Source organism: Schistocerca piceifrons, chromosome 3, assembly GCF_021461385.2.
Source record: "Schistocerca piceifrons isolate TAMUIC-IGC-003096 chromosome 3, iqSchPice1.1, whole genome shotgun sequence".
Lineage (NCBI taxonomy): Eukaryota > Metazoa > Arthropoda > Insecta > Orthoptera > Acrididae > Schistocerca > Schistocerca piceifrons.
Genome location: NC_060140.1, coordinates 681,751,416 through 681,776,950, shown reverse-complemented (window position 1 = coordinate 681,776,950; position 25,535 = coordinate 681,751,416). Strand labels below are relative to the sequence as shown.

The 25,535-nt window shown below is 43.3% G+C and overlaps 1 protein-coding gene across 1 annotated transcript in view; it reads right to left on the bottom strand.

Annotated features, from left to right (window-relative positions):
- Window positions 1–14,366, bottom strand: part of LOC124788960 — a 400,179-nt gene extending 385,813 nt beyond the window's left edge. The window contains exons 1-3 of the mRNA XM_047256249.1: window positions 14,334–14,366; window positions 14,046–14,141; window positions 8,267–8,278 (exon numbers count right to left, since the gene is read on the bottom strand). Of these exons, the coding sequence (XP_047112205.1) occupies window positions 8,267–8,278; window positions 14,046–14,141; window positions 14,334–14,366 (141 nt within the window). The remainder of the gene's footprint in view (window positions 1–8,266; window positions 8,279–14,045; window positions 14,142–14,333) is intronic.
- Window positions 14,367–25,535: the final 11,169 nt, after the last annotated feature.

Sequence of the window (25,535 nt, the reverse complement as noted above, 5' to 3'; positions counted from 1 at the left end):
CTGGAACCACGCGACCGCTACGGTCGCAGGTTCGAATCCTGCCTCGGGCATGGATGTGTGTGATGTCCTTAGGTTAGTTAGGTTTAAGTAGTTCTAAGTTCTAGAGGACTGATGACCTCAGATGTTAAGTCCCATAGTGCTCAGAGCCATTTGAACCATTTGAACCCTGTGCTCGAAGAAATTTCCACCAAAAGCAAAGGAATGAAAAGTGGCGGCGCAAAGTTCCCGACGAGGGTTATGTTACATTGTCGATGGTGATCCGCTTGCCGGACTTCTAGCTCGACAATCCCAGAAGAGAAGTTTATACGCCGGCACGAGGCTTCACCCTCCCCCTTAACCCTCTTATCACGATCAGTGACACAAACAATACGGTGACATATACTAAAGCCGGCCGCGGTGGTCTCGCGGTTCTAGGCGCGCAGTCCGGAACCGTGCGCCTGCTACGGTCGCAGGTTCGAATCCTGCCTCGGGCATGGATGTGTGTGATGTCCTTAGGTTAGTTAGGTTTAAGTAGTTCTAAGTTCTAGGGGACTGATAACCACAGCAGTTGAGTCCCATAGTGCTCGGAGCCATTTTGAACATATACTAAACAAGCATACTTAAACTCAATTTTCACACGCTTGATGCCTTACGTGTGTCAGTTTTGTGGTTGACACATTGACGAATTACTTGTGTAATTAGTTCCTTTAGTTCCGCTGAACGTTACAGTGACGAACGTAATCTTGTTGAGAGTAGGCGGTCCCGTGGAGTTTCCTGGAAGCAGAACAGAAAGGCCGTGAGAGACCTGCTCCAACGCTCTTGGGTTGTCGATTGGGAAGTAGGCCGGAGACACACAGCGGGCATCACTGGGTATGAGGCGCGCGAGTCACACCGAGGTCGAGCCAATAAAATCCAAAATACGTGAAATAAGTTGTTCATGTACGAAGAAAGTTCCAGAATAATTATTACTAAGCAAATTAATTCAAGTTGCCTTAATGACACTGATGTTAAGACTGTTGACGCAGCCCTTTCTCATGTCATTATTATCTGGAATAAAATCTTTTACCTGTGCCTATTATACGAGAGTGCCACTGGCTTAATTAAACGATCCACAAATCTAAGCCATAAGTGAGCAACTAAATTTGTTTGCAGTATTGATCTAAAGCTAACTTTCTTGCTCATTAAAGTAGCTAAACAGTATTAAATTCAGAAAGTGCTCAGTACCGTTATAGTAATCTGAATTAATTTGCATGTTAATAATGTTCTGGCACAATTTTTTCATACTTCATTTACTTACTTCACGTGTTTTAGAGTTTACACGACCGAGCTTTTTGTAGCCCGGTATGCAGTATTTCGGCGTTGAACATATTTCTGAGTTCAAGATTGCTACATGTGTCGTTCACAAAAAGTTATATTAATAGCTTGATCAGATTAGGCAGTATAAGCCTGTACCGGTACGCGTTATTGTATTGCTACGCCGTTTGCATTGTCGTGTTTGTGTTATTTGAGTCACAACACAACTGTACAGATTACAGTACTAGTCTTTTTTCAGTATTTGGCCGGAAGAGTGCTTTTTTTCTTATTTGAAGTAACTTATTTTTGAGTCGGAGAGGGAAATTTGCGTTTCATACTCGCGGCACTTTTGTATAATATTAAATGCATGTGTATGTTAAAATTACGAGAACCACCGTTGGGGTAACTAGTTATGCAGTGTAATTGTGCACAATGGACTACCGACCATATTGTATAGACTGTTATTTCTTTTTCAGTTTTGACAAATACTGAACATATCTACCGTTCTATACTCATAGCGGTTGGCACTGCAGTTTATTATAAGTCGCACGTTTTATTTTACTTAAATTTAAGTAGGAGAGGAGGTCGTCATTATTAGCAGTTGATGTACACTTTTCCATCTCGTTTCGATTGTGTTTTGGAGGCTGTTGTCTTATTTACGAACAGCTACGCTTACAGTCACACGGTCGTTGCGACTTAACCGACTGGGATGGGGAGGCGTTATACATTGTGTTGCATTATAATATTTTCCTAAATATCTTTTTACGAAATAACTAATAATTGACAAAGAAGTCACACGAGTAATGCAACAGCCTCAGAAGTAACGTGTACACTTTCATTGTACCATTTTGAAAATCTATTTTAGAGCTTGTAAAGGATTTTCAAAGTAGGTTTTCAATGGACCGGCAAATTTAGTCACGATCGACTCCTTGAGCTGAAGCATCCCCCTCCACGAACAACCCGCTGGCGACCAAATGTATAACAGTACGCCCACCATTTTAAAATAACACGAGACTCCAAATAGCAGGAAATAAAGCAACATCTAGCAATCTCCGTTAAATCTCTCTAGTATTGGATCTCCTCGGTAAGGAAAACTTTCCCCGTCCGTGTCACTGTCCTCTGACAGGCAGTTGTTCACATATAACATATAACATATACAGAAAATGTTCGACTGCTGCCGTGGCCAGCACATTCTCCAGATCTTTCACCAACTGAAAACGTCTGGTCAATGGTGGCCGAGCAACTGGCTCGTCACGATACGCCAGTCACTACTCTTGTTGAACTGTGGTATCGCGTTGAAGCTGCATGGACAGCTGTACCCTTACGCGCCATCCAAGCTCTGTTTGACTCAATGCCCAGACGTATCAAAGCCGTTATTACGACCAGAGATGGTTGTTCTGGGTACCGATTTCTCAGGATCTATGCACCCAAATTGCGTGAAAATGTAATCACATGTCAGTTCTAGTATAATATATTTGTCCAATGAATACCCGCTATCATCTGCATTTCTCCTTGGTGAAGTAATTTTAATGGCCAGTAGTGTATTACAGAAGACCTACCACTGATGAATATCGAAATTTTCTTTTCCATATGGCTTGTCCCGTAAAATCTGTTCACTTTTCGTTACTTGCACGACTGTGAGCACATTATGTAACTATTTCTCAATAGGTGCTACAAATTTCACGAGCTCTCTTCGTCACAACAGTGATGGATGGCAGCGACCAAGTGGTTGAGAGACGTCTATTGGCACACCTGTCAACTTCATCTGGATGTAGGAAGAAATCGAGTTAGTGTTTTATTTCGTGGCTGAGGATCATTATACTGAGGAATAACAAAATCGAAAATCCTGGATGGAACAATACTTAAAATAAGGAAAGGTAGGAATGTAGTTTGGGTGTCTTTGCGATTGTGTGTGTGAATGTGCGTACTTTTACTATAAAAAGAGCAATAGCTCGAAAGCCATCGTAAATACTATTTTCTGTAACGTCTTTCTATGCTCTACACATCAGTTAGACATAGTTGAGAAATTACTGTGTTTCTCTTAGATCACTTGAAATACTTTCATAATTCCTTACATTACATTCTGAAATATGGAAATATGTATTTTCGATATCTTTCTGAGATGACCTGTATTCTGTAACGACATGTATGAATATATTTTTTGAGGCTGAGTTGTTTTCTCTCCCAAGAGTAGGGCTTACGAAGATTTTGGGATTTGTCTGCTTATTCAAAATACATTAAGTGGCAAAACTCACAAATGTTAAAGGCATAAGAATGAGTCTCTTGTACACAAGTACACAGAGTGGTATACACTACCATTCTGGAGCCATTTACCAATATGCAAGAAAATATATGCATAGAAAAAGAATTATGCCTAGTGGATACAATTGGCAGAAATTTTGTTTTACCGAGCTGGGCTCCTTAGAGATACTTGACTCACACACGAGTCGGAATCTCACTGCAAGCACTTCATATCTTACTCTACCGTGCGAATTGTCACATGAGCCATTTCTCACACTAAGACGCACCCAGTATCCAGAACTTCACAACCATATGAGAAACGGCAGTGCTAGTTGACGACTTTTAACACTACAAGGTGCGAATTCTTACGCCGTAGCTCCAGTCCATATAGGTGCTGCAATTTTCGCAAAGCCAGTAGGCGAACTACCATAACAAGCAGATCTGATGGCCGCGATCTGTAGTGTGGCATCTTTCAGTGATTGCAGCCTGGTTCAAAAATGGCTCAAATGGCTGTGAGCACTATGGAACTTAACTTCTGAGGTCATCAGTCTCCTAGAACTTGGAACTACTTTAACCTAACTAACCTAAGGACATTACACACATCCATGCCCGAGGCAGGATTCGAACCTGCGACCGTAGCAGTCGCGCGGTTCCGGACAGAAGCGCCTAGAGCCGCTCGGCCACCGCGGCCGGCGATTGCAGCCTGACACTTGGATATTTTTCTGTTGTTTTTCCTAATAGCATCTTCGGAAATGTGTGCTGGAATTCAGTGTACATGATAGGGTGCCTACTAAAAAGTGAAAAATATGGTAGCTTTTTACAATGAGTAAACATTTAATGTGATCAGTCATTGTAGTAACCAAGGGTTTATAGTGTATTTCACGGTAGATCTTTGTGTCATGCATTTTTGAAAACCAGATAACAAACCTTTAAGATTGTTTTTTTATATTAGAACCGCTTGCTCTCAGAAATGATCGTGATGTAGCGAGACTATAGAGACGTCTACTGTTGACTCTCATGCGAGGGCTTACTGTAAAAGCCTTTTTCTTGCACCGCCCCCAATTGCATAGTCGTCGACGGAAGGTAAAACTCTAAGCAGCCTTCCGTTTTAATGTCAGATACAGCACAGAATACACGAGCAGCATGTGGTGACAGTTATCAGTTACATAATATTTTACCAATATTCTTGTTTACTGCAGTCGACCTGCTTGCGTAGTCTAATGCGTGCCGGCACCGTAGCTCAGAGCGTGTTCGGTCAGAGACTTGCCTGCTCTCTGTTATTAATAATCTGAGTGAAGGGATCAACAATGAACCTCACCGGAGGTCATAGGATGTCCGCCACGACCAAAAACAACGGAAAAAAAGCGCAATGTGGTAGCTTGCGAGACGAGGTGAACCAGACTCTAGATCGAATCCACGTGGTTGACTAAAAACCGTTGGTGTGCTACACCATCCAGCCTGCGTGTACTCTCTTTCTTTCTTTCTTTCTTTCCTCTTTTTTTTTACACTCGTTTAGGTAAATAGTGGTCTGGTCCCCAATTTTCGCCCTAGAAATAACGATATGAAGTTTATGCGATTCACAGACAGCTGACTGACACGCTCTCCTTTTCTTACATGTCCTGACAACTCTGGAAACATGTAGAGAATCCGGCGAAAAAGTTGAGTACGCCGGGATAAACAGTAAGAAAAAGGCCACCTTTACTACAGTCGAATACGACTATAGTAGGCGCCGGTTAGTTACCAGTTGTCCGACGCCTTTAAATTTATCTGACAAGCGATCTGCCTCGTATCGGACTGAGCCTTGCAAAAAATCTCCTGATAAATTCTCCGCCAAATATGTGTTCTAGGTGTTGATTGTTTTGTTGAAATCACAGAAACCTTTTATTTACATTGCGCAGTTTTCAAACGAGCCACCAAACAGGTTTGCCAGAAGTGACAGCTGTTTTAGAGATCATAAACGACAGCGTAAAATTCTCTCGAGATTATATTCACTGTGTTCTTATTATGGTCGATGGACAAAAAAAGTAATCACCTGGCGTGCTGAAGTTACACTAACTTTCAGGTGCCTGTATAGAGAATGCACTGTTCAGAGTGCGCATAGAGGATACATTGCCTGACTCGTTCGACGTAAGATGACGCACAATAATGATGTGGTGAGGAGGGCCGAGGTGGCCGAGCGGTTCTAGGCGCTACAGTCTGGAACCGCGCGACCGCTACGGTCACAGGTTCGAACCCTGCCTCGGGCATGGGTGTGTGTGATGTCCTTAGGTTAGTTAGGTTTAAGTAGTTCTAAGTTCTAGGGGACTGATGACCTCAGAAGTTAAGTCCCACAGTGCTCAGAGCCATTTGAACCATTTTTTTTTTTTTTTTTTTTTTTGTGAGGAGGTAAACAGCCACGTCTGTTTCGATACTTCACAAGCCACCTTACGCTGCGAGGCGTAGAACTACTCTTACAGGCCTTATACTTGTATATTTATATCTGCATATCATTATAGCAACACTAAATCCATTTAGGATTACCATGAAGATAGGGCTTGGGAAACCAGTATGGAGAATAGATAAGACACGTGCAGCTCAAATAAATCCTCCTGACAGCCTTTTCCGGAAGGATGGAGGGTGGTCTAACGCCCTGTAGAAAACGAGGTCATTAGGAACTGAGCACTAGCTAGTATTCTGAAAGGAAAGGAAGAAAATCGGCAGCACCCTTCCTAAGAAACCATTCTGACATTTTCCTGGAGTGATTTACAGAAATCACGGGAGACCTAAATCTGCACGGCCAGACACGGTTTTGAACCGTCGTCTGCCCGAATGGGAGTCTAGTGTGCTAACCACTCCCGAAAACGAGTCCAGTGTGCTAACAACTGCGCCACCTTGCTCGGCAACTTTTCCAGTCCAATTACGATGACATTCTTTCAAGGGGGCCCTTGTTAAAGTATATTCGTAGGATTATAACACTATTCATCTCATTCAAATATATTACAGCGGAAGTCATTATTATAAGGGGAGATCAAAAACTTTCCGTTCGAATGCCATAAAGTCCAGAATCGGTACGCCAATCTGGTAAAATCTCCGAGAAGACTGAGGCAGTCATTCCACCATCGCACCGGGTTGAAGATATCCCTTCGGTAAAACACGGTGTCCTGCCGTGTGAAGAAGTCCTTAACTGTCTGCTGCACATAAACGTCCGACAAGAATCAATGCCCTTCACGGCCTCTTTTAAGGGACCAAATGCGTGACAATGGCATGGGGAGAGATCGGGACTATAGGAAGGGTGCTCGAGTATCCTCCACTTGTCCGTAATGGGTGAACCTGGTCTCCCAGATCGACCAGCCTTATGTCGAATCGTGACCATCACAGAACTTAGCGCACCATTCCGCAACGGTGACTGTCGACAGACATGCTGCCCCATAAACATTTTTCATTCTGCTATGGATATCTACCGAAGTATATCCTTCGGTAGCCAAGAAAAGAAGAACAGCACGTTCGTCCTGTTTGGACGCATTTGCTAATAACGTTTCCGCATTTACCACACGCACATCGGAAAGCCACGAATGTCATACTAATCCCACGCTTAAATGTCGGTGCTCATATACCAGCAACAGAGTCGCGTTACGTTGCATATGCGCTGCAACAGCGCCCTCGAACAAAAGCTTTTGGATCGTCCCTTACAGTACACAGTTTGGCTTTAGCCTCGTGTCTGACGCACGGATGTTTCCTGCGTGCAGGTTACTGCCTAGTTGTCAAAACGTGTGAAGTGTAAAACTCAGATAAACAATACTGATATCAGGTGGTTTAATTAAGACGCAAAAGAGGCAGCAGACACACTCATCCACTTGATGCAGCTGACAGTAAACGAATGAAAACACAAGAAGAATGTGTACCGATCATTATGTCAACCGTCTTTAGTTGAAAGTTTGCGTGAGAACGTAGATATGTTATTAATCTATGATGATAATGATTAAAACAGTGTATGAACGCTACAGCCCACCTTGCCGTTTACTGGCAAGATATACGTAGCTTTTTACCAGCTATTATGGTCCTCATTGTGTGCACGTTCCCCCTAACCTGCAGCTAATTAAACAAATAATAACAAGATTAAATTATAGTTGGTGGTTGCAGCAATGAAAAGGTAAGTACCGAGGGGCAAGCGGTACGTGAAATCAGGGCACGTGGTCACAAAATGTTCCGATCCACGTGTCTGTATGGTGTGTGGTGGGGCCCTGCGAATAGTATATGTTGTAAATCCCCTGGGCTGCTTACTTTAGTACTTTTAAACGATTGATGGTGAACGGAAGTCAACCAGAAATTGGTTTTAGGTTACTTTATTCAAAAGTACCGTTACCGGTTTCGGATTTCTTACAATTCATCGTCAGAAGGATTTTTTTTATGTTTTCATCAATACAGATTATACATTGGTTTCCTGTCAGTTGCCGTGAAATGTCCATCTGGTGTATTTGTATTAGAAGTTTTCTTCCACAGAAATACATTCTCAAAGATGTTTGTATTATCACAGTCATAAAAGTTCCATTGCATCGTAAACCACTTTCGGTCGGTTACAAAACTAAAGTGCAGAATGAGATTTTCACTCTGCAGCGGAGTGTGCGCTGATATGAAACTTCCTGGCAGATTAAAACTGTGTGCCCGACCGAGACTCGAACTCGGGACCTTTGCCTTTCGCGGGCAAGTGCTCTACCAACTGAGCTACCGAAGCACGACTCACGTCCGGTACTCACAGCTTTACTTCTGCCAGTACCTCGTCTCCTACCTTCCAAACTTTACAGATGCTCTCCTGCGAACCTGCAGGAGAGCTTCTGTAAAGTTTGGAAGGTAAGAGACGAGGTACTGGCAGAAGTAAAGCTGTGAGTACCGGACGTGAGTCGTGATTCGGTAGCTCAGTTGGTAGAGCACTTGCCCGCGAAAGGCAAAGGTCCCGAGTTCGAGTCTCGGTCGGGCACACAGTTTTAATCTGCCAGGAAGTTTCAAAACTAAAGTGGTTTACAATGCAGTGCAACGAATTTCCAATTTGCACCACATCAAAACACATGGTGTAAATTGAAAATTCGTTTTGTGAACGAAAGAAAGATGTTTACAATGCAGTGAAACGTTTGTGCCTGTGAAAATACATACATCCTTGAGAATGTATTTCATTGGAAGAAAACTGCTAATACAAATGTACCAGATGGACATTTCACGGCAACTGACAGGAAAACAATGTATAACCTCTATTGATGAAAACATGAAAACAACTGTCTGATGATGAATTGTAAGAAATTCGAAACCGGTAACGGTACTTTTGAATAAAGTAACCTAAAAACAATCTCTGGCTGGTTGCCGTACATCATCAGCAATTTATTTCATATAATAGCCACGGTCTCCAACCATATCTATACCGAGCGAGGTGGCGCAGTGGTTAGACACTGGACTCGCATTCGGCAGGACGACGGCTCAATCCCGCATCCGGCCATCCTGATTTAGGTTTTCCGTGATTTCCCTAAATCGCTCCAGGCAAATGCCGGGATGGTTCGTTTCAAAGGGCACGGCCGTCTTCCTTCCCCGTCCTTCCCTAATCCGATGAGACCGATGACCTCGCTGTCTGGTCTCCTTCCCTAAAACCAACCAACCAACCATATCTAAATATGACAAAATTGCATTTGCTTTTATTGTTGACTGAATGACAGGTGTGTGTTTCCATTTGTTTACGGCACTGTCGACTCCAGCAAGCGGACGAGTTACGTTATCCGTACCGGCACCGAGCGCTAGTGTACGACGGTCAAAGCCACTTCTGTGTAATGTTTTTAATGACGTCATTCTTTACGTTGAGGGTACAATGTGATACGTTTTTGAGCGGATGTTGTGGATAGAAAGTGGATTACCGAATAACAAAACACAGAATGGAATTCGTAACGAACAAAGTTAAAAGAATAACCATACCGGTTAATGTGACCATGGTAGCTAAACAACTAATGCTTGGCTGAAAGTTATTTGGTGTGCTCAATAGAAATTGGAAACTCAGTTTTCGGAAGCAGTCGGCTAACGTCACGTACTGAAATCTTTTTAGTGTTATAACTTCGCGAAATCACGCCATTTGTACCTTCCGAGGAGACCAGTGACCATTCTTGCGGATTAGATTATATAGGTCAATGTTTTAGTCACATAATATATTACTAAAATTGATTAATGTTTTCGGCTTTTCAGCCATCATCAGAACTAAAAACTTACCTTTATGAAATACATGACACAGAGCTGTATTAATACTTCTTTATTACTGCTGCCACCACCAGTTTAGGTAATGTACCGTCTTATCGGTATGAATAAGATAAATATTACTCTCTGATTTGCAAAACCACATATCTCATACAAAATCCTCACAGCTGGGCGTACACAAGGTCTCTCTCCTGACAGTCTTCAGGAGCATTTTCTCTGGTGTTTCGGCAGATATTTGCAATGTTGTTTTTGCAACGTATAGCTGCAGTCATCCCAAACAAATACTGTGCATCAAGTCTTTCATACGGTGCGCAGTGTCGATGGAAGGCGTTTGTTTGTTTCCCATTTCAGACATAATTATTTTTCAATTGGAATTTTACGTGCCCATTCGACAGAGCGGTTGCAGTGAAATTTAGTGCGATATTCGTTTTACCCCAATGTATTAACAGGGACAGTAAAATACGAGGAATAACCAGTACTGCTTCTGAGGTCATCAGTCCCCTAGACTTAGAACTACTTAAACCTAACTAACCTAAGGACATCACACACATCCATGCCCGAGGCAGGGTTCGAACCTGCGACTGCAGTAGCAGCGCGGTTCCGGACGCCGCTGATGGAGTATCGGTTAACCCTCGTGTTTTACTGTTCGTGTTAATACATATCGGTAAAACGAATGTCACACTAGGCTAATCTAGTAGCTCTCTATCGAATGGACACGTAAAATTCCAGTTTAAAAATAGTTTTGTTTGAAATGGGAAACAAACTAAAGCGTTCCACCGACGCCTGGCATCGTATGAAAGACACGATGCACAGGATTTGTTTGGACTAACACCAGCTACAGATTGCAAAAAGGAAATTGCAGATATCTGTCGAAATATCAGAAAAATGCGCCTGACGACCCAAAGGAAAGATAAAAGGGCAATAAGTGTTTTATCTGCCGTTCTAATGGGCCATACCCTTTTTTGTGTCGAAGCACTTATTGCCTTTCTATACAGGGTGTCCCGGATAACTGGTCGATATTCAAGGATATGACGGCAATGATCATTCAAAGGAAAATATTAAGTTTGTGCTCTAAAATGCATAACGTATGAGCTATGAGCACTTCTTCATAAGCGATACTATGAACCACATCTCTTCTACTGCGAGCTCTTTGCTTCCCATATTTTCAGAGTTGGTATTACGGACCAAAACAAGGAAAAAAACGTCCAGTAAACCTGCTTCTAAACTATCATCTTCGGTACTCTAAAACACGTACTGACAGTTTTTTCGTGATTTAGTCGGTACTATCTCCTCTCAAAATATAGTAAGTGAAGAGGGTGCAGAAAAAGAGATTTGTATCACAGTACCAAAGATGAAGAAGTGCTCATAACTCTTAACCCTCGCAGTACCAAGAGGAGAAGTACTTTATGATAACGACTTGAAAATATTTTAATGCAGACAGTTACTTTATATTTTAAAATTTATTGTATATTTATTGTTTTTAATGAAATATTCTACAAGATTCCATAAATATTTTAAATTTTTCTGTAAGATCTAACACGAAAACTTAAGTATTGATAGAAGAAATTACTTTTCCTAATAAATGTCGAATTCACTATTTTCACGTTCGCGACCTTACTTAGACATTAATATATTTTTAAGAAATATGTTGAAGGTAAAAGTCAACAACAGTTAACGAAATTAGCATTTTATAAATTCTTTTCTAGGGCGGGCATAAAGTAGAGCCCCTCTCCTCCACTGGTAGTATACGTTATTAAAGGTACGTTATTAAAAGTGTGTTGATATTGTTAAGAGCGTGCTAAAAATATTTTCAGGTGTTGAACTCCGTTTACACATTAGTATCTCTTTGAACTATATTGTTAATATAAGTCAACAACAATCGACGAATTCTGTTTTTTTTTTCATTTTTTCGGGTGGGTATAAAGTATTTCCCCTCCTCCCCTCCCCTTGGCAATGTGCGGTGTGAAAAATACGTTGGTATTGCTGGAGTTAAGGTATCATGTTAGAGCCGATGCTTACTAGACTCTTTTGCTTCGTATGATCGTTACTGTCATATCTATGAACAATTATTCCTTCTCCGACCTCCTATGTATGCACAACACTGCATAAATTTTATATGTAATATATGGCTCTGCGCGTCAGAAATGGTTATGACATCTGAGAAATGTTAATCTTTTTCATGTCTAGAAGATGGTACATTACCGGAACCACTAGTAGTAGTGCAGCTCTGCATCACGCATTTCATAAAATACGTTTAAATGCTATTGAAAGTCACCTACAAGAAATGTTCGTTACAAATCTAGCTGCGACACGTAGTCAGTACTGATAATGATCACGTGATAATCAGTTTTAATAAAATATTATGCATCCGAGACACTGGCGTTTATAAAATGGTTCCAAGCACTATGGGACTTAACATCTGAGGTCATCAGTCCCCTAGAACTTGGAACTACTTAAACCTAACTAACCAAAGGACATCACACACATCCATGCCCGAGGCAGGATTCGAACCTGCGACCGTAGCGGCGTTTATAATGTAGCTGTTATAATTTACTTGTTAACCTTGCCGCTACCGTGGGCTTGTATGTGCTTCCTGCTACGCCGTTACCCAGATGTTGTGGACGTGTATATCCGCTCCACTTGGGTTTTGCTACAGTGCTATGGACATCTGAATGCGTCCTGAGCCACCGACCTCTCGCCTTGCGGACGAGTTATTTCCATATGTCGGTAGCCGGCCGTAGTGGCCGAGCGGTTGCAGGCGCTACAGTCTGGAACCGCGCGACCGCCACGGTCGCAGGTTCGAATCGAATCCTGCCTCGGGCATGGATGTGTGTGATGTCCTTAGGTTAGTTAGGTTTAAGTAGTTCCAAGTTCTAGGGGACTGATGACCTCAGAAGTTAAGTCCCATAGTGCTCAGAGCCATTTGAACCATATGTCGGCGCATAAAGAAGTTTCGGATATTTGTCATACAACGTATGTGCCTCATTGGGTGCTAACATTTGCAAACCTTTGCGATGCGCATGGATGTGAATTTAGATAGCTTATCTACATTTCATTTGGTGCAATGTATGAGTTAAAATCGACAATACGCAAAGATTACGCAATGCGTTTTTACCGCTACCATCTCTTTAAAATTTCGTGCAATGTTTTACGTAATTTAATGAAGCGCAATAAGTATGACGGACAACGAAAAGAAATTCTGTTCTTTATCGGGGGAAGATATGAAACTGGAAGATGGAAGAAAATGAAAAATTTTTACTTAATAGTTTTCAAAAATCGGATGATAAGTATTTCGTATCGATCGGAACGCCGTTTCTCAGTACAGGTACTAGCATTTGGCGAGCAGTATAGCCATAACAAAAGCTCGCCTTAGCACGGAATGCAAAGAGAATGTCTGTAGCAGCAAAAGGGTTAGCCACATTAAGCTGCGTTTCAGAGGTAACGTTTTAAGAGGGGTAGGACGTCAAACGGGCCGACTTGGAGCAGGAGAGGCACCACTGGATATTTTAATTTCCACTGTCTATACTTTTACATATAAATTCATAAAACTTTGTCAGCATGACCAAGAAGGATACAGAATTCACATTCTTAGCAGTGGAACTTCGAAAATAATAACGAAATAATTTTTTTTTACGTGCGAAATTCATCATTTTTTTCACTTATTAATGGCAGCATTTTTTGCTATAGGTACACTTTTCTTCATAAGTAAGAGAGATCCTCCGATGAATTTTGCACAGCATGCAAACCAAATTTAAAGGTGTATGAGACTCTAGAATTTTCCAAATCTATTAAAAACTGTGGTAAAAATTGAGGTAAATAACTATAAAATTTGTGTGTTTTCTAATCATGAAGTTTAAAATATAACAGCTCATTCGTTTCTTCATAAATTAAATAAATTCTAGTGTTTCATACACCTGTAAGTATGGTATGTATGCTGTGCAAAATTAATCGAAGAATCCGTCTAACTTATGAAGAAAATGTACCTTTAGCAACAAATGCAGCCATCAGCAAGTGAAAAATGATGAAATTTCGCACGTAAAAAAAAATTATTTTGTTATATTTTCGAACTTACACTGCAATGAGTGTGAATCCTGAATCCTTCCTGGTGATGCTGACAAAGTTTTATGAATTTATTTGTAAAAGTATAGACACTGGAAATTAAAATGTCCTGAGATGCCTCTCCTGCTCCAAGTCGGCCCGTTTGACGTCATACCCCCCTTAAGTGACTATCAAGAAAGGGCGTCTGTGACAGGAGTGTCGGGAGGTACCTGGTCGGAATGCGAGCCGCCGTACTGGGGGCCGCCGGGGGCGGAGGCGGAGGTGGAGGCGGCGCCCTGCAGGAAGCCGTCGACCCAGCGCGAGGAGCGCCACTGCATCTTCTGCACATTGTTGCGGCGCGGCGGCGTGCGCTCGGGGCGGATGCGCTCGCCCCAGGAGGCGGCGGGGGCGGCGGCGGCGTGGTGCTGGTGGCCCTCCGCCTCCACCAGCGGCGGCGGAGGCAGCGTCGACCTCCGCGGCTGCGGCTGAGGCTGCGGCTGGGCCGGAGGCGGCAGCGTCTGCTGCTGGCGGCGCCGCTCCCTGTCGGCGTCCCCCTTGTCTGCCTTCCGCTGCCCCACTTTGAGCAGCGTCCCGTCCAGCGAGGCGCGCATAACGTCTCCGTATCGCTGTCACGCCCACCTTGACACTGTTCGTACCGCGAGATCTGCTCTCGTAACGTACACGCAGACACTCGGGATCTTTTTCACCCGGTCTGCTGCGCGGCCCAGATACACTGTGCAGATACCACTGCCGTTCGCTGCAGAGCGTCAACAGTCCGAATCCAAATTTTCCTTTCTGCCAGTAAGGTCTATTCTGTCAGAGGAACACTTCGAGGTAACGACTATGGTTCGTGTCTTCCGCTGAAATAGTTCGACTATTTTATTGACTAACGCGTGAAAATTTATCACCTCGTTATACAGCGCGACTCAAATGTCTGTGCAGGCACTACCGCGTTTCCCTTTAACACAATAGGACAGTCGCAAGACAAACTTGCACGTCTGTTAAAATAAGTAAAGTCTTCAACGACGCAAACAGTTATATCCACTGCTGGATGTGAGTCCACTCTACACCTCACCCTTCACAGCTGACGTATGTCCAGTTACAAACTTACAGCCACCAAACGACGCCACACGACTGTTACTCACCAACTAACTGGTGCACTACAGAACCGCACAGAAACTGCCATATGCACGTCTCCGTCAAAAGAGCTTCGCCCCGCGACATAGTGTACCATGGGAACGCTGAAGGCACCACACAGTCCGTGTCGAGACACGCAATGTTGACGAACTGAACTGCAACACACTGAGTCCACAAATGCTGACAACTGTAGGCGAGTGTTATTATTAGCTGTCCGGAGGTAGCAGGGTCCCTCAGCTGGCGATAGGTAAGTGCCGTCTCGGCAGGGACGTGACGAGCGATCTTCACACGGCGACGACGCTTCTTTCGTAGGAATAGCGTCGAGACGCCTGCGCAGTAGTCAGCGGACGAGGTTCCGCCCGCAGAAGGCGTCGGTGCGCGAGACGCGGCCGGAGGCGAGTGGAGCGGGGCGCGCGCTGCAGCAGCTCAGCAGAGGAGCAGGTGGCGAGAGCGACTGGCGAGGAAGGCGTCCGGGCGGAGGAACACAGCGAGCAGCGGCCGACGCCGACCGCCGACCGGCCACCTGCTGGAGGGGCGGCAGCGGCGCGGTTCAATGAACCCGCCTTTTCTGTCTGCGCTGACCCCGGAACAAGGTGCCGTGCCCATCAGCGTTTCTGCTTGCTTAGCGGTACCAGCTCGCCACATTTACATAAGACAATGCTCACTGCTTTCGAACAATTACTGAACCCGACCTTAAACTTCCCCATCGTGACTACTCTGAAATTCACACTTACTGCTTAGCAGAGGCTTCATCGAATGACTTTCTACTTCTCTACCGTTCCACTCACAAACACCACACGGAAAAAACCAGCACTTAAATCTTTCCGTGAAAGATCAGATTCCTCCTATTTTATTGCGGTGACCATTCTTCCTTGTATAGATGGGAGCCAACAAAATACGGGGTAGCTTGATAAGTCTGGTAAAAAAGCAAGGAAAGCAATGTTTCTTAAACGACTCACCTTGTAAGTAGGCTGTTTAGGTTTTTATATTGATAACGCCACGTAGCGCTCTGTATGAAAATCACTGGCTGTGCTGTGTGCAGTCTGTGGCTTGTTGGCATTGTTGTAATATTCGCTATTTTAGTATTTGGCAGTCGGATGTGAACAGCGCATGGCGTTGCGCAGTTGGAGGTGAGCCGCCAGCAGTGGATGTGGGGAGAGAGATAGCGGAGTTTTAAGAGCGGATGATCTGGACGTGTGTCCATCAGAGACAGTAAATTTGTAAAATGGCTCTGAGCACTATGGGACTTAACATCTGTGGTCATCAGTCCCCTAGAACTTAGAACTACTTATACCTAACTAACCTAAGGACATCACACACATCCATGCCCGAGACAGGATTCGAACCTGCGACCGTAGCGGTCACGCGGTTCCAGACAGGAGCGCCTAGAACCGCACGGCCACAGCGGCCGGCGTAAATTTGTAAGACTGGATGTCATGAACTGAAATGTATATTATGACTTTTGAACACTATTAAGGTAAATACATTGTTTGTTCTCTATCAAAATCTTTCATTTGCTAACTATGCCTATCAGTAGTTAGTGAGTTCAGTGGTCAGAATCTTTTATTTAGCTGGCAATATTGTCGCTCGCTGTATTGCAGTAGTTCCAGTAAGGAAGATTTTTGTGAGGTAAGTGATTCATGAAAGGTATAGGTTATTATTAGTCAGAGCTATTCTTTTGTAGGGATTATTGAAAGTCAGATTGCGTTATGGTAAAAATATTGTGTGTCAGTTTATTGGTGATCTGAATAAGTAAAAAGAGAAATGTCTGTGCACGTTCAGTTTCGCTCAGCTGTTTGAAATTCAAATAATGTAAGAGGTTTATCAGCACAATCATTCATAAAATTTTCTAAGGGGATGTTTCAACCTTACTTCTCGACATAATCTCCTGTGAGGGATATGCACTTCGTCCACAGATCCTCCATCTCTTTCATCACGCAGGAAAAATAGTTTCTGTCAGACTATTCATAATATTTGTTGACTGCGACGATCACTTCCCTACTTGACAAAAATTTCTTCCCACTAAGCCTAAGTTCTAAGTTAGGGAACACGAAGAGGTCACTTTGGGCTACGTCTGGTGAATAGGGTAGGTGAGGAACCAGTTCAAATCCTAATTCCTGCACTTCCACTATTGTTATCGCTGATGAGTGGGGTGGTGCATTATCCTGGTGAAAGTTCTTTTCTGCACCCAACCTCGATCTTTTTTTCAGCCAACGCGAGATTCAATCTATTCAACAAGGAAGCATAATGTGTTCCAGTTAGCCGGCCGGAGTGGCCGAGAGGTTCTAGGCGCTACAGTCTGGAACCGTGCGACCGCTACGGTCGCAGGATCTAATCCTGCCTCGGGCATGGATGTGTGTGGTATCCTTAGGTTAGTTAGGTTTAAGTAGTTTTAAGTTCTAGGGGACTGATGACCTCAGAAGTTAAGTCCCATAGTGATCAGAGCCATTTTTTGTGTTCAAGTTATGATTCTCCCATTTCCCATCATACCCTGGTAATCCAAAAAAAGAAAACAGTGCCCATCACCTTACCAGCCGGCAAAAAGTTGTTCAAGTGTTCAAATTTGTGTGAATTTCTAAGGGACCAAACTGCTGAGGTCATCGGTCCCTGAACTTACACACTACTTAAACTAACTTAAGCTAAGAACGACACACACATCCACGCCCGAGGGAGGACTCGAACTTCCGGCGGGAGGGGCCGAGGAATTAGTGACATGGTGCCTCTAACCGCGCAGTCACTCCGCGCGGTCTGGCAAAAAGTTCTTTACCTTCTTCGGTGTTCTATCACCATCCTTTGTCCGTTGTTTTGACTGCCGTTTTGACTCTGGTGTGTAATTATGGTTCCATGTTTCATCAACAGTCACAAATTGACACGGGAATTCTTGTGGATTGCGAGTAAACAGTGAACAATCAGGACACTCACCTCGCTCACAGTTCTTCATAGCCAATTCTCCGTGATATTATGTATTCAGTCAGTTGAGATGCCTTCATTCTCAGCAATCTCACGAATTTTTATTCGGCGGTCTTGCTTTAGCTTATCATGGATTATGACAATGGTTTTCTTTAGGTGACCTCGATTGGACGGTAGGAGAGCGCTTCGTCTTCAGTGCTTGTCTGACCACATTTAAATTCACTAATCCTAAAGTACAGGGTGATCAAAAAGTCATTATAAATTTGAAAACTTAATAAACCACGGAATAATGTGGACAGAGAGGTAAAAATTGACACACATGCTTGGAATGACATGGGGTTTTATTAGAACAAAAAAAGACAAAGTTCACAAGATGTCCAACAGATGGTGCTGGACAGCAAAACTGCTACCGTGACGAGTGAGAGGTACGCCGATATGTTACAGAATCGCATCATCCCCAGCCTGGCTGATAAACACCTGCTGGAACGTACGATGTTTATGCAGGATGGCGCTCCACCCCATATTGCTAGACGCATGAAAGATCACTTGCACGCGTCGTTTGGTGATGATCGTGTGCTCAGCCGCCACTTTCGTCATGCTTGGCCTCCCAGGTCCCCAGGCCTCAGTCCGTGCGATTATTGGCTTTGGGGTTACCAGAAGTCGCAAGTATATCGTGATCGGCCGCCATCTCTAGGGATGCTAAAAGACAACATCCGACGCCAATGCCTCACCATAACTCCGGACATGCTTTACAGTGCTGTTCACAACATTATTCCTCGACTACAGCTATTGTTGACGAATGATGGTGGACACATTGAGCATTTCTTGTAAAGAACATCATCTTTGCTTACTTTGTTATGCTAATTATTGCTATTTTGATCAGATGAAGCGCCATCTGTCGGACATTTTTTGAACGTTTGTATTTTTTTGGTTCTAATAAAACCCCATTTCATTCCAAGCATATGTGTCAATTTATACCTCTCTATCTACACTATTCCGTGATTTATTCAGTTTTCAAATTTATACTGACTTTTTGATCACCCGGTAAATAGTCTTCAATGACGGTGCAGAGTCCGCATGAACTTCACCTAATTCTGTTTTGATTTGTGCAGCAGTCCAATCCTTCAAATGAAAATGATTAATAAAAGAAGGAAAATTGTTTTTCTTCATTTTTCAGTTGTAGTCGGCACACTAACTACTCGTAATTCAGACGGCTGTCGACAGTGAACTGTGTACTGTTATTGTTGAAACTCTTTGTATGATCTTTGGAATAATCGAGCTTATTAACCAAGAAGGCGCAACAAAAATGTTTCACTCCCTCATGGAAACTTACCAGACCAAACCACCCTTGTACGCTTTTCAAATGGTTCAAATGGCTCTGAGCACTATGCGACTTAACTTCTGAGGTCATCAGTCGCCTAGAACTTAGAACTAATTAAACCTAACTAACCTAAGGACATCACACACATCCATGCCCGAGGCAGGATTCGAACCTGCGACCGTAGCGGTCACGCGGTTCCAGACTGAAGCGCCTTTAACCGCACGGCCACACCGGCCGGCCTGTACGCTTTTCATTCACACTACTGTGACCTCCCGTCAAAAGCCTGAATAACCACCTTTTGGACTTTATTTATTTACTTCATTAACAGTACAGAGTAACCCACCGCCTTGAAATGTGAGGTGTGTCAGATGCTTTTGAATCTAATGGCAAAGACTTCTCATTGTTACAGTTACAGTCTTACTGGTATACAGTTGTTAATGCTTTTTTTAAAATAATATAAAGAACACAATATATAGAGATTTCTCTGAGGTCACAGAGAATTGAATGCTTAACAGTTGTTAAAATGGTTCTATATAATTTGTTACTACCTAGTTGATGAGAATATAGTTTATGCAATGCAAATCTCAAAGAAAAAAGAAAAAAAAGAAAATGTAACACAATGAGAGTGGTTAAGTATAATTTGTAATATAGAGACATGTTGGCTAGTAATGGACTATTTCTATCTATTTCACATGAGAAGCCGGCCAGTGTGGCAGAGCGGTTCTAGGGGCTTCAGTCTGGAACCGCACGACTGCTACGGTCGCAGGTTCGACTCTTGCCTTGGGCATGGATGTGTGTGATGTCCTTCGGTTAATTAGGTTTAAGTAGTTCTAAGTTCTAGGGGACTGATGACCTCAGATGTTAAGTCCCATAGTGCTCAGAGCCATTTGAACCATCCGATGAGAAAGTCTCGGTACAATCTCGAGCTATTATCATCTGGAATGATTTGCGCTAATGTATGTTTACACAGATTTTGGACTGCGGACCGCTGCGCGTCGTGCAGGAAGAGAGTCAATGATGTTCTGGATGATACCGACAGGGGTGTGGAAGCACGCCGACTCCAGTGCCGATGGTTTCTCGATTAAGAACAATGGAGTGAGCAGCCCGATAGAGATGGTCCCACAGATGGGTTTAAATCCGGCGAGCACGATGGCCAAGGGAGTACGGTAAGCTTAGCCTAGTGCTCTTCGAACCACGCACGTAGACTGCGAGCTGTGTGACACGTTCTTTGTCCTACCGGTAGATGCCATCCTACGGAGGAAAAATGAATTGCACGTCGGAGTTGACTTTGTCCTCAAGAACAGATGCATACTTGTGTTGTTCCATTGTGCTTTCCAGAATGACGAGATCACCCAGGGAATGGCGCGAAAACATCCCCCGGGCCATAACGCTCCCTCCTCTGGCCCTGATCCTTCCGACGATTGTTGCATGCGGTTTGCTTTCAGACGTTTCACGCTCTATATGCTGTCTGCTGTCTGATGGAGCACAAAACATGATTCATCTGAAAAAGCAACCTGTCGCCGCTCAGTGGACGTCCATTTGCGGTATCGGCATGAAATTCCAGCCTTCGTCTGCGATGAAAGCAGTCAGCATGGGTGCCTGAACCAGTTGCCAGCCCGTAAGCAGCAACGTTCCCTGAACGGTCACTGAGAAGACGCTATCAGTAGCCCCTAGATTCGTATGGGCAATGAGCTGCTCAACAGTTCCCGTTTATTTGGCAGTACACATCTCCGCAGCCGTCGTTCCCCCCTGACGTCTGTGGCTCGTGGTGCACCACAGTTGCCTCGGCGCCGGTTTTAAATGCTGCCATTTTGCAACACACGGAATACTTTAAAACTTATCCGTTTCGGAAATGCTTCCACCGTTGACCCGAAGCCAATGATCATGCCTTTGTGGAGGTCAGGTAAATCATGCCGTTTTGTCCGCGTCCCCTCGATACGCTTCATATAGCCTCCACTGCTAATGCTGCCAACTGCCGTCTGTGAGTGGTTATTGTACGTTGACGTAGAGCGTAGGCGGTGGTCACGTTATGTGACTGGACAATGTATTTTCACGTTCAGAGGAGATAATTGGTGATTGAAATTTCGTGATAAGACCTCGTCACAACGAGAAACGGCTTTGTTTTAATGGTTGCCAGTTCAACTCGAGTACCATATCCGTGACACTCCTTCCCATTTTTCGGGATAATACGAAAGGAGCTGCCCTTCCTTGAACTTTTTCAATGTTCTCCATCAATCGAACTAGCAGAAATGTAGTGTGTTTAAGAAGACGAGAAGATGTAATGTCATTTGATAGCACATTTGCATCTACAAGGTGTCCGAGACATCCTTGTAGCTGTCTTGGCTTTTTGCAATTGTTTATGTGCAGTGTGTTTCATATCTCATGTTACACTCATATAGAGACTGTAGAGGGGACTTAGTAGATCAAGTTTTACATACGAACGCATGGCCGTACGCGGTTCGTTACCATGTTACAGGGAAAACTAGATGTACAGATTTCACTCCATTTACCATGATGTTGCAACAGTTGTTCGATATGAGGACCAACAAGTTCCGTGCACACAGTGTATCTGCACAGTTGTTGTTGCCGTGGTCTTCAGTCCAGAGAATGGTTTGATGCAGCTCTCCATGCTACTCTATCCTGTGCAAGCTTCTTCATCTCCCTGTACCTACTGCAACCTACATCCTTCTGAATCTGCTTAGTGTGTTCATCTCTTGGTCTCCCATTTGCACAGCAAGTTTACATAAATTCTGTCCAACAAGCATGGTGTGTGGTTAATCGTTTCTGCCGCGACTATAGTCCGTGCAACCAAATCTGCCTCCAACTGGAGAGGGGTCTCGTAACCAAGACTTTTCATGTGGCCCCACAAGAAAAAGTCCAAAGTGATTAAAAATCGGGATCTTGGTGGCCAAACATGTGGTCCACCACGACGGTCTTCTGGTTTCGGACACGAAGTGCAAAATGTACTGTCTCGCCATCATGCTGGAACTACAATTCGTGCCGAATGTCCAATGGGACAACTCCCAAAACTCCGCCAGCACTTGTTGCAGGAATATCAAGTACCCGGCATCCGTTAGGTGGAGAGGAAGAATGTGCAGCCCAATCACACGAGCGGCGCAGGTACCGGCCCAGAAATTGATATCAAAGGTGTGCTGAAAACTTCGTGTACACGTGGTTTTGGTGTTTTCTTGATCCCCGACTAGCTATTTCAAGCATTCAGTACACCATCCCTGTTGAAATGTGTTTCATCGGTGAATAACATTCGCCTTGAAAACGGAGGAAAATCTACAGAATGGTCCAGAAACAAAGTAAAGAAATTGACATGTGGCACAAAAACCGCCGGGAGCATGACTTGCATCTCTGAGCGAGATACGGGTGGCGCTGCTGTTCATGCAGAACACTCCAGATAAACGAGTCAGACATATGAAAGTCACGTGCAATGGCTCGAGTACTCGTCGATGGATTCTCTTTAATTTGATGAAGCACTTCCTCTTCCAATACGGCAGAGCGCCGCCTTCTTGGAACAACCCAGTTTGCTCTGTTGCTTGTGAATTTCTCACTTATTCGCAGCCGTTGTTCTACTCCGTCAAACATGGAGTGAGATAGTCACACGATGGGAAAGTACTCGTTGTACAGACGTTGAGCTTCTCTACCATTACGGCGAGCTTCATCGTAAATTAACAACGTATCAGTGTACTCTGCGAACATGTACTTAGGCATCCTGTTACTGCAGTACATGTCACCATAATGTCAACTGAGGTATAGCCAGGAAACATGAAAACAAGGCAGATGGCTCTGAGCACTATGGGACTTAAAGTCTGAGGTCATCAGTCCTCTAGAACTTAGAACTACTTATACCTGGCTAACCTAAGGACATCACACACATCCACGCCCGAGGCTGGATTCGAACCTGCGACAGTAGCGGTGGCGTGGTTTCACACTGAAGCGCCTAGAGCCGCTCGGCCACAGCGGCCGGCCAAGGCAGATGGAAATGAAATCACGTGACATCACACCGTTGTACCATACATGAATGTGGGAAGAGTACCATAGAGTACCATAACAGGTAAACTGCTTAACAAACATCTAGCGCTCGACAGGGTCGCTCTCCTTGTAACATAGGAACGAATCGTTTCCGGACATGAGTTCCTATATAAAACTTGATCTACTAAGCCCCTCTACGACACTAGAAGTGTGTAATATGAATTGTGAAACACCCTGTATTAGTATTTGAAGGATACGTACGTCGGAATTCTTATTTGGGGCCTGTTTGAACGTGATTAATATCTCCTCTCAAACACAAGGAAATCATGTACAGTCGACTGTGGACAATTCGAACGTGTAAGCGAAGCATTTCGTCGATGAATTAATTCCACTACATTTTCCCTATGAATCTCAGCCTTTCATCTACTTTTCCCATTAGGCAATAGTTTTATGTGGTTATTCTAGTACAGATCGCTCCTGATGTTTAGTCTTAAGTGCTTTACGATTACAATAAAAGAACATAATTCTGCGTCACTCAAGAAGTTTTATTTCATCCACTGCACTTTTGCATGGTTAACTATCATCATCTGGTGGAAAACGTCTCCTACAAGGTTGTTGTTAGAGGACAGAATCGGACAATTTGTGCAGCAGTATATGAGTTGGCCAACAGGTTATGCTGAGATTTACATTATTGATAACTGAGTGAATTACACACAGAATTTATAGATGTGGGATAGCAGACAGTTAAAAGACATCAAAAATACCTGTAGTGCACGTGGAACATAATTTGGGCTGGCTTCTGCCGCTGAAACACGCAATTGCTTCCCACCGTACATCGCTCCACAATGTTGTCGTTGTTTTTATATAGCAAAGAAGTTATATTTTTCACAAAAGAAATTTAAAACCAAAGAGTTTACGCAACAGTCATTGCAAATGTGAGACAGATTAAGACATATATATACATTTCTTGAATTGCTGTGGTTCAGTGACAAAGAGAATGTTTAATACATATTTAATAACAGTAGAAACCGATTAAATTACTTCTGAATGCTGCACAATTCAACCCTTGTAATTTTTTGTAACAGTATAATGAGAATGAAAAATAGCTGCGTAATACAGATGATAGAGTTATTGTCTATGTGGTATCTTTTGTGACTATATTGGGAACTAATATTTATACGAGGAAATACTTACTCGTGAATGAGTTAAATATCTAAAAATGTATCAAATATTGGGTCGAAACTCGCTTGGTTTGCTTTCAGAATAACCATTGAGTATATTTTGATTTGCTCTCTTTGCATGGATGTAAATCTGTACTCCGTCACAAACATCGATTTTGTGGCCTTTATTGAAAGTGTCCAACATCCTGAGATCATCCTTCACAATTTTTCTGGTGTACCATACAGGAATGGGTATATTCCTTGAACGCAGTTTGAAAGTTATCGTCAGTTTGTTCTATATATCGTGCATAGTGTTCATTGCAGGTGAGTTTGAGTATGCCAGATTTTTTGAAACTCTCATCTTTACTTTTAAGATTACGGGACAGTCTGTGACAAATTTTGTTGGTCGAAAATCTATTCCATGCTCTTAGTCGTAAACATTGAAGTGCAGACGATATATAATTTTGGAAGTTTTGTGGTAAGGTCTTACGGGACCAAACTGCCGAGGTCATCGGTCCCTAAGCCTACACACTACTTAATCTAACTTAAACTAACTTACGCTATGGGCAACACACACACACCCATGCCCGAGGGAGGACTCGATCTCCGACGGAGGGAGCCACACGGACCGTGAAAAGACGCCTTAGACCTCGCGGCTATCCTGCCATGCTGTTACACGGAGATTTATAAAAATGGAATTGTGTAATGCTGGAAGCAGTCTACTTATCATGATAAACATAATGACACGATATAATTATACCTTTTTTATGTACCTGTAAAGAGTTTCACCATTTACGTAACTATTCTTCGTTTTCTTTATCCTAGTAAGCAGAAATTTATAACAATTGAATTGTGGAACATTCAGAGGTAATTTTATCAGCTCTTACTGTTACGAAACGTAAGCGTCACTCACGGATTAGCCCATAGGCCTGTGACGACTGACCTACTACAACGCAGTACGAGAAGCGATCTGTAATCGTGGACCACGTGATCAACATGTCGCCATCTCTTCCAGCCGTTGTTGCTACCAGAATCCGCTACCTATTTTTTGTTTCTGTCGTTATTTTTTTACTTTTTAAAATAATGTCACTGTTATTTGAAAATAAAAAATTCGGCATTTCTTTTTTATTATTCCCATTTGACAAAAATACACAGTTTAAGTGGAAATAAGAAAAGAAAAAAAGAAGAATTTGCTGTTAAGAAGATTCGAACCAGACTCTTCTGTCACCAAATTATAGCGTTTTGGGTTTAATTTTTGTAACAGCAGTGTA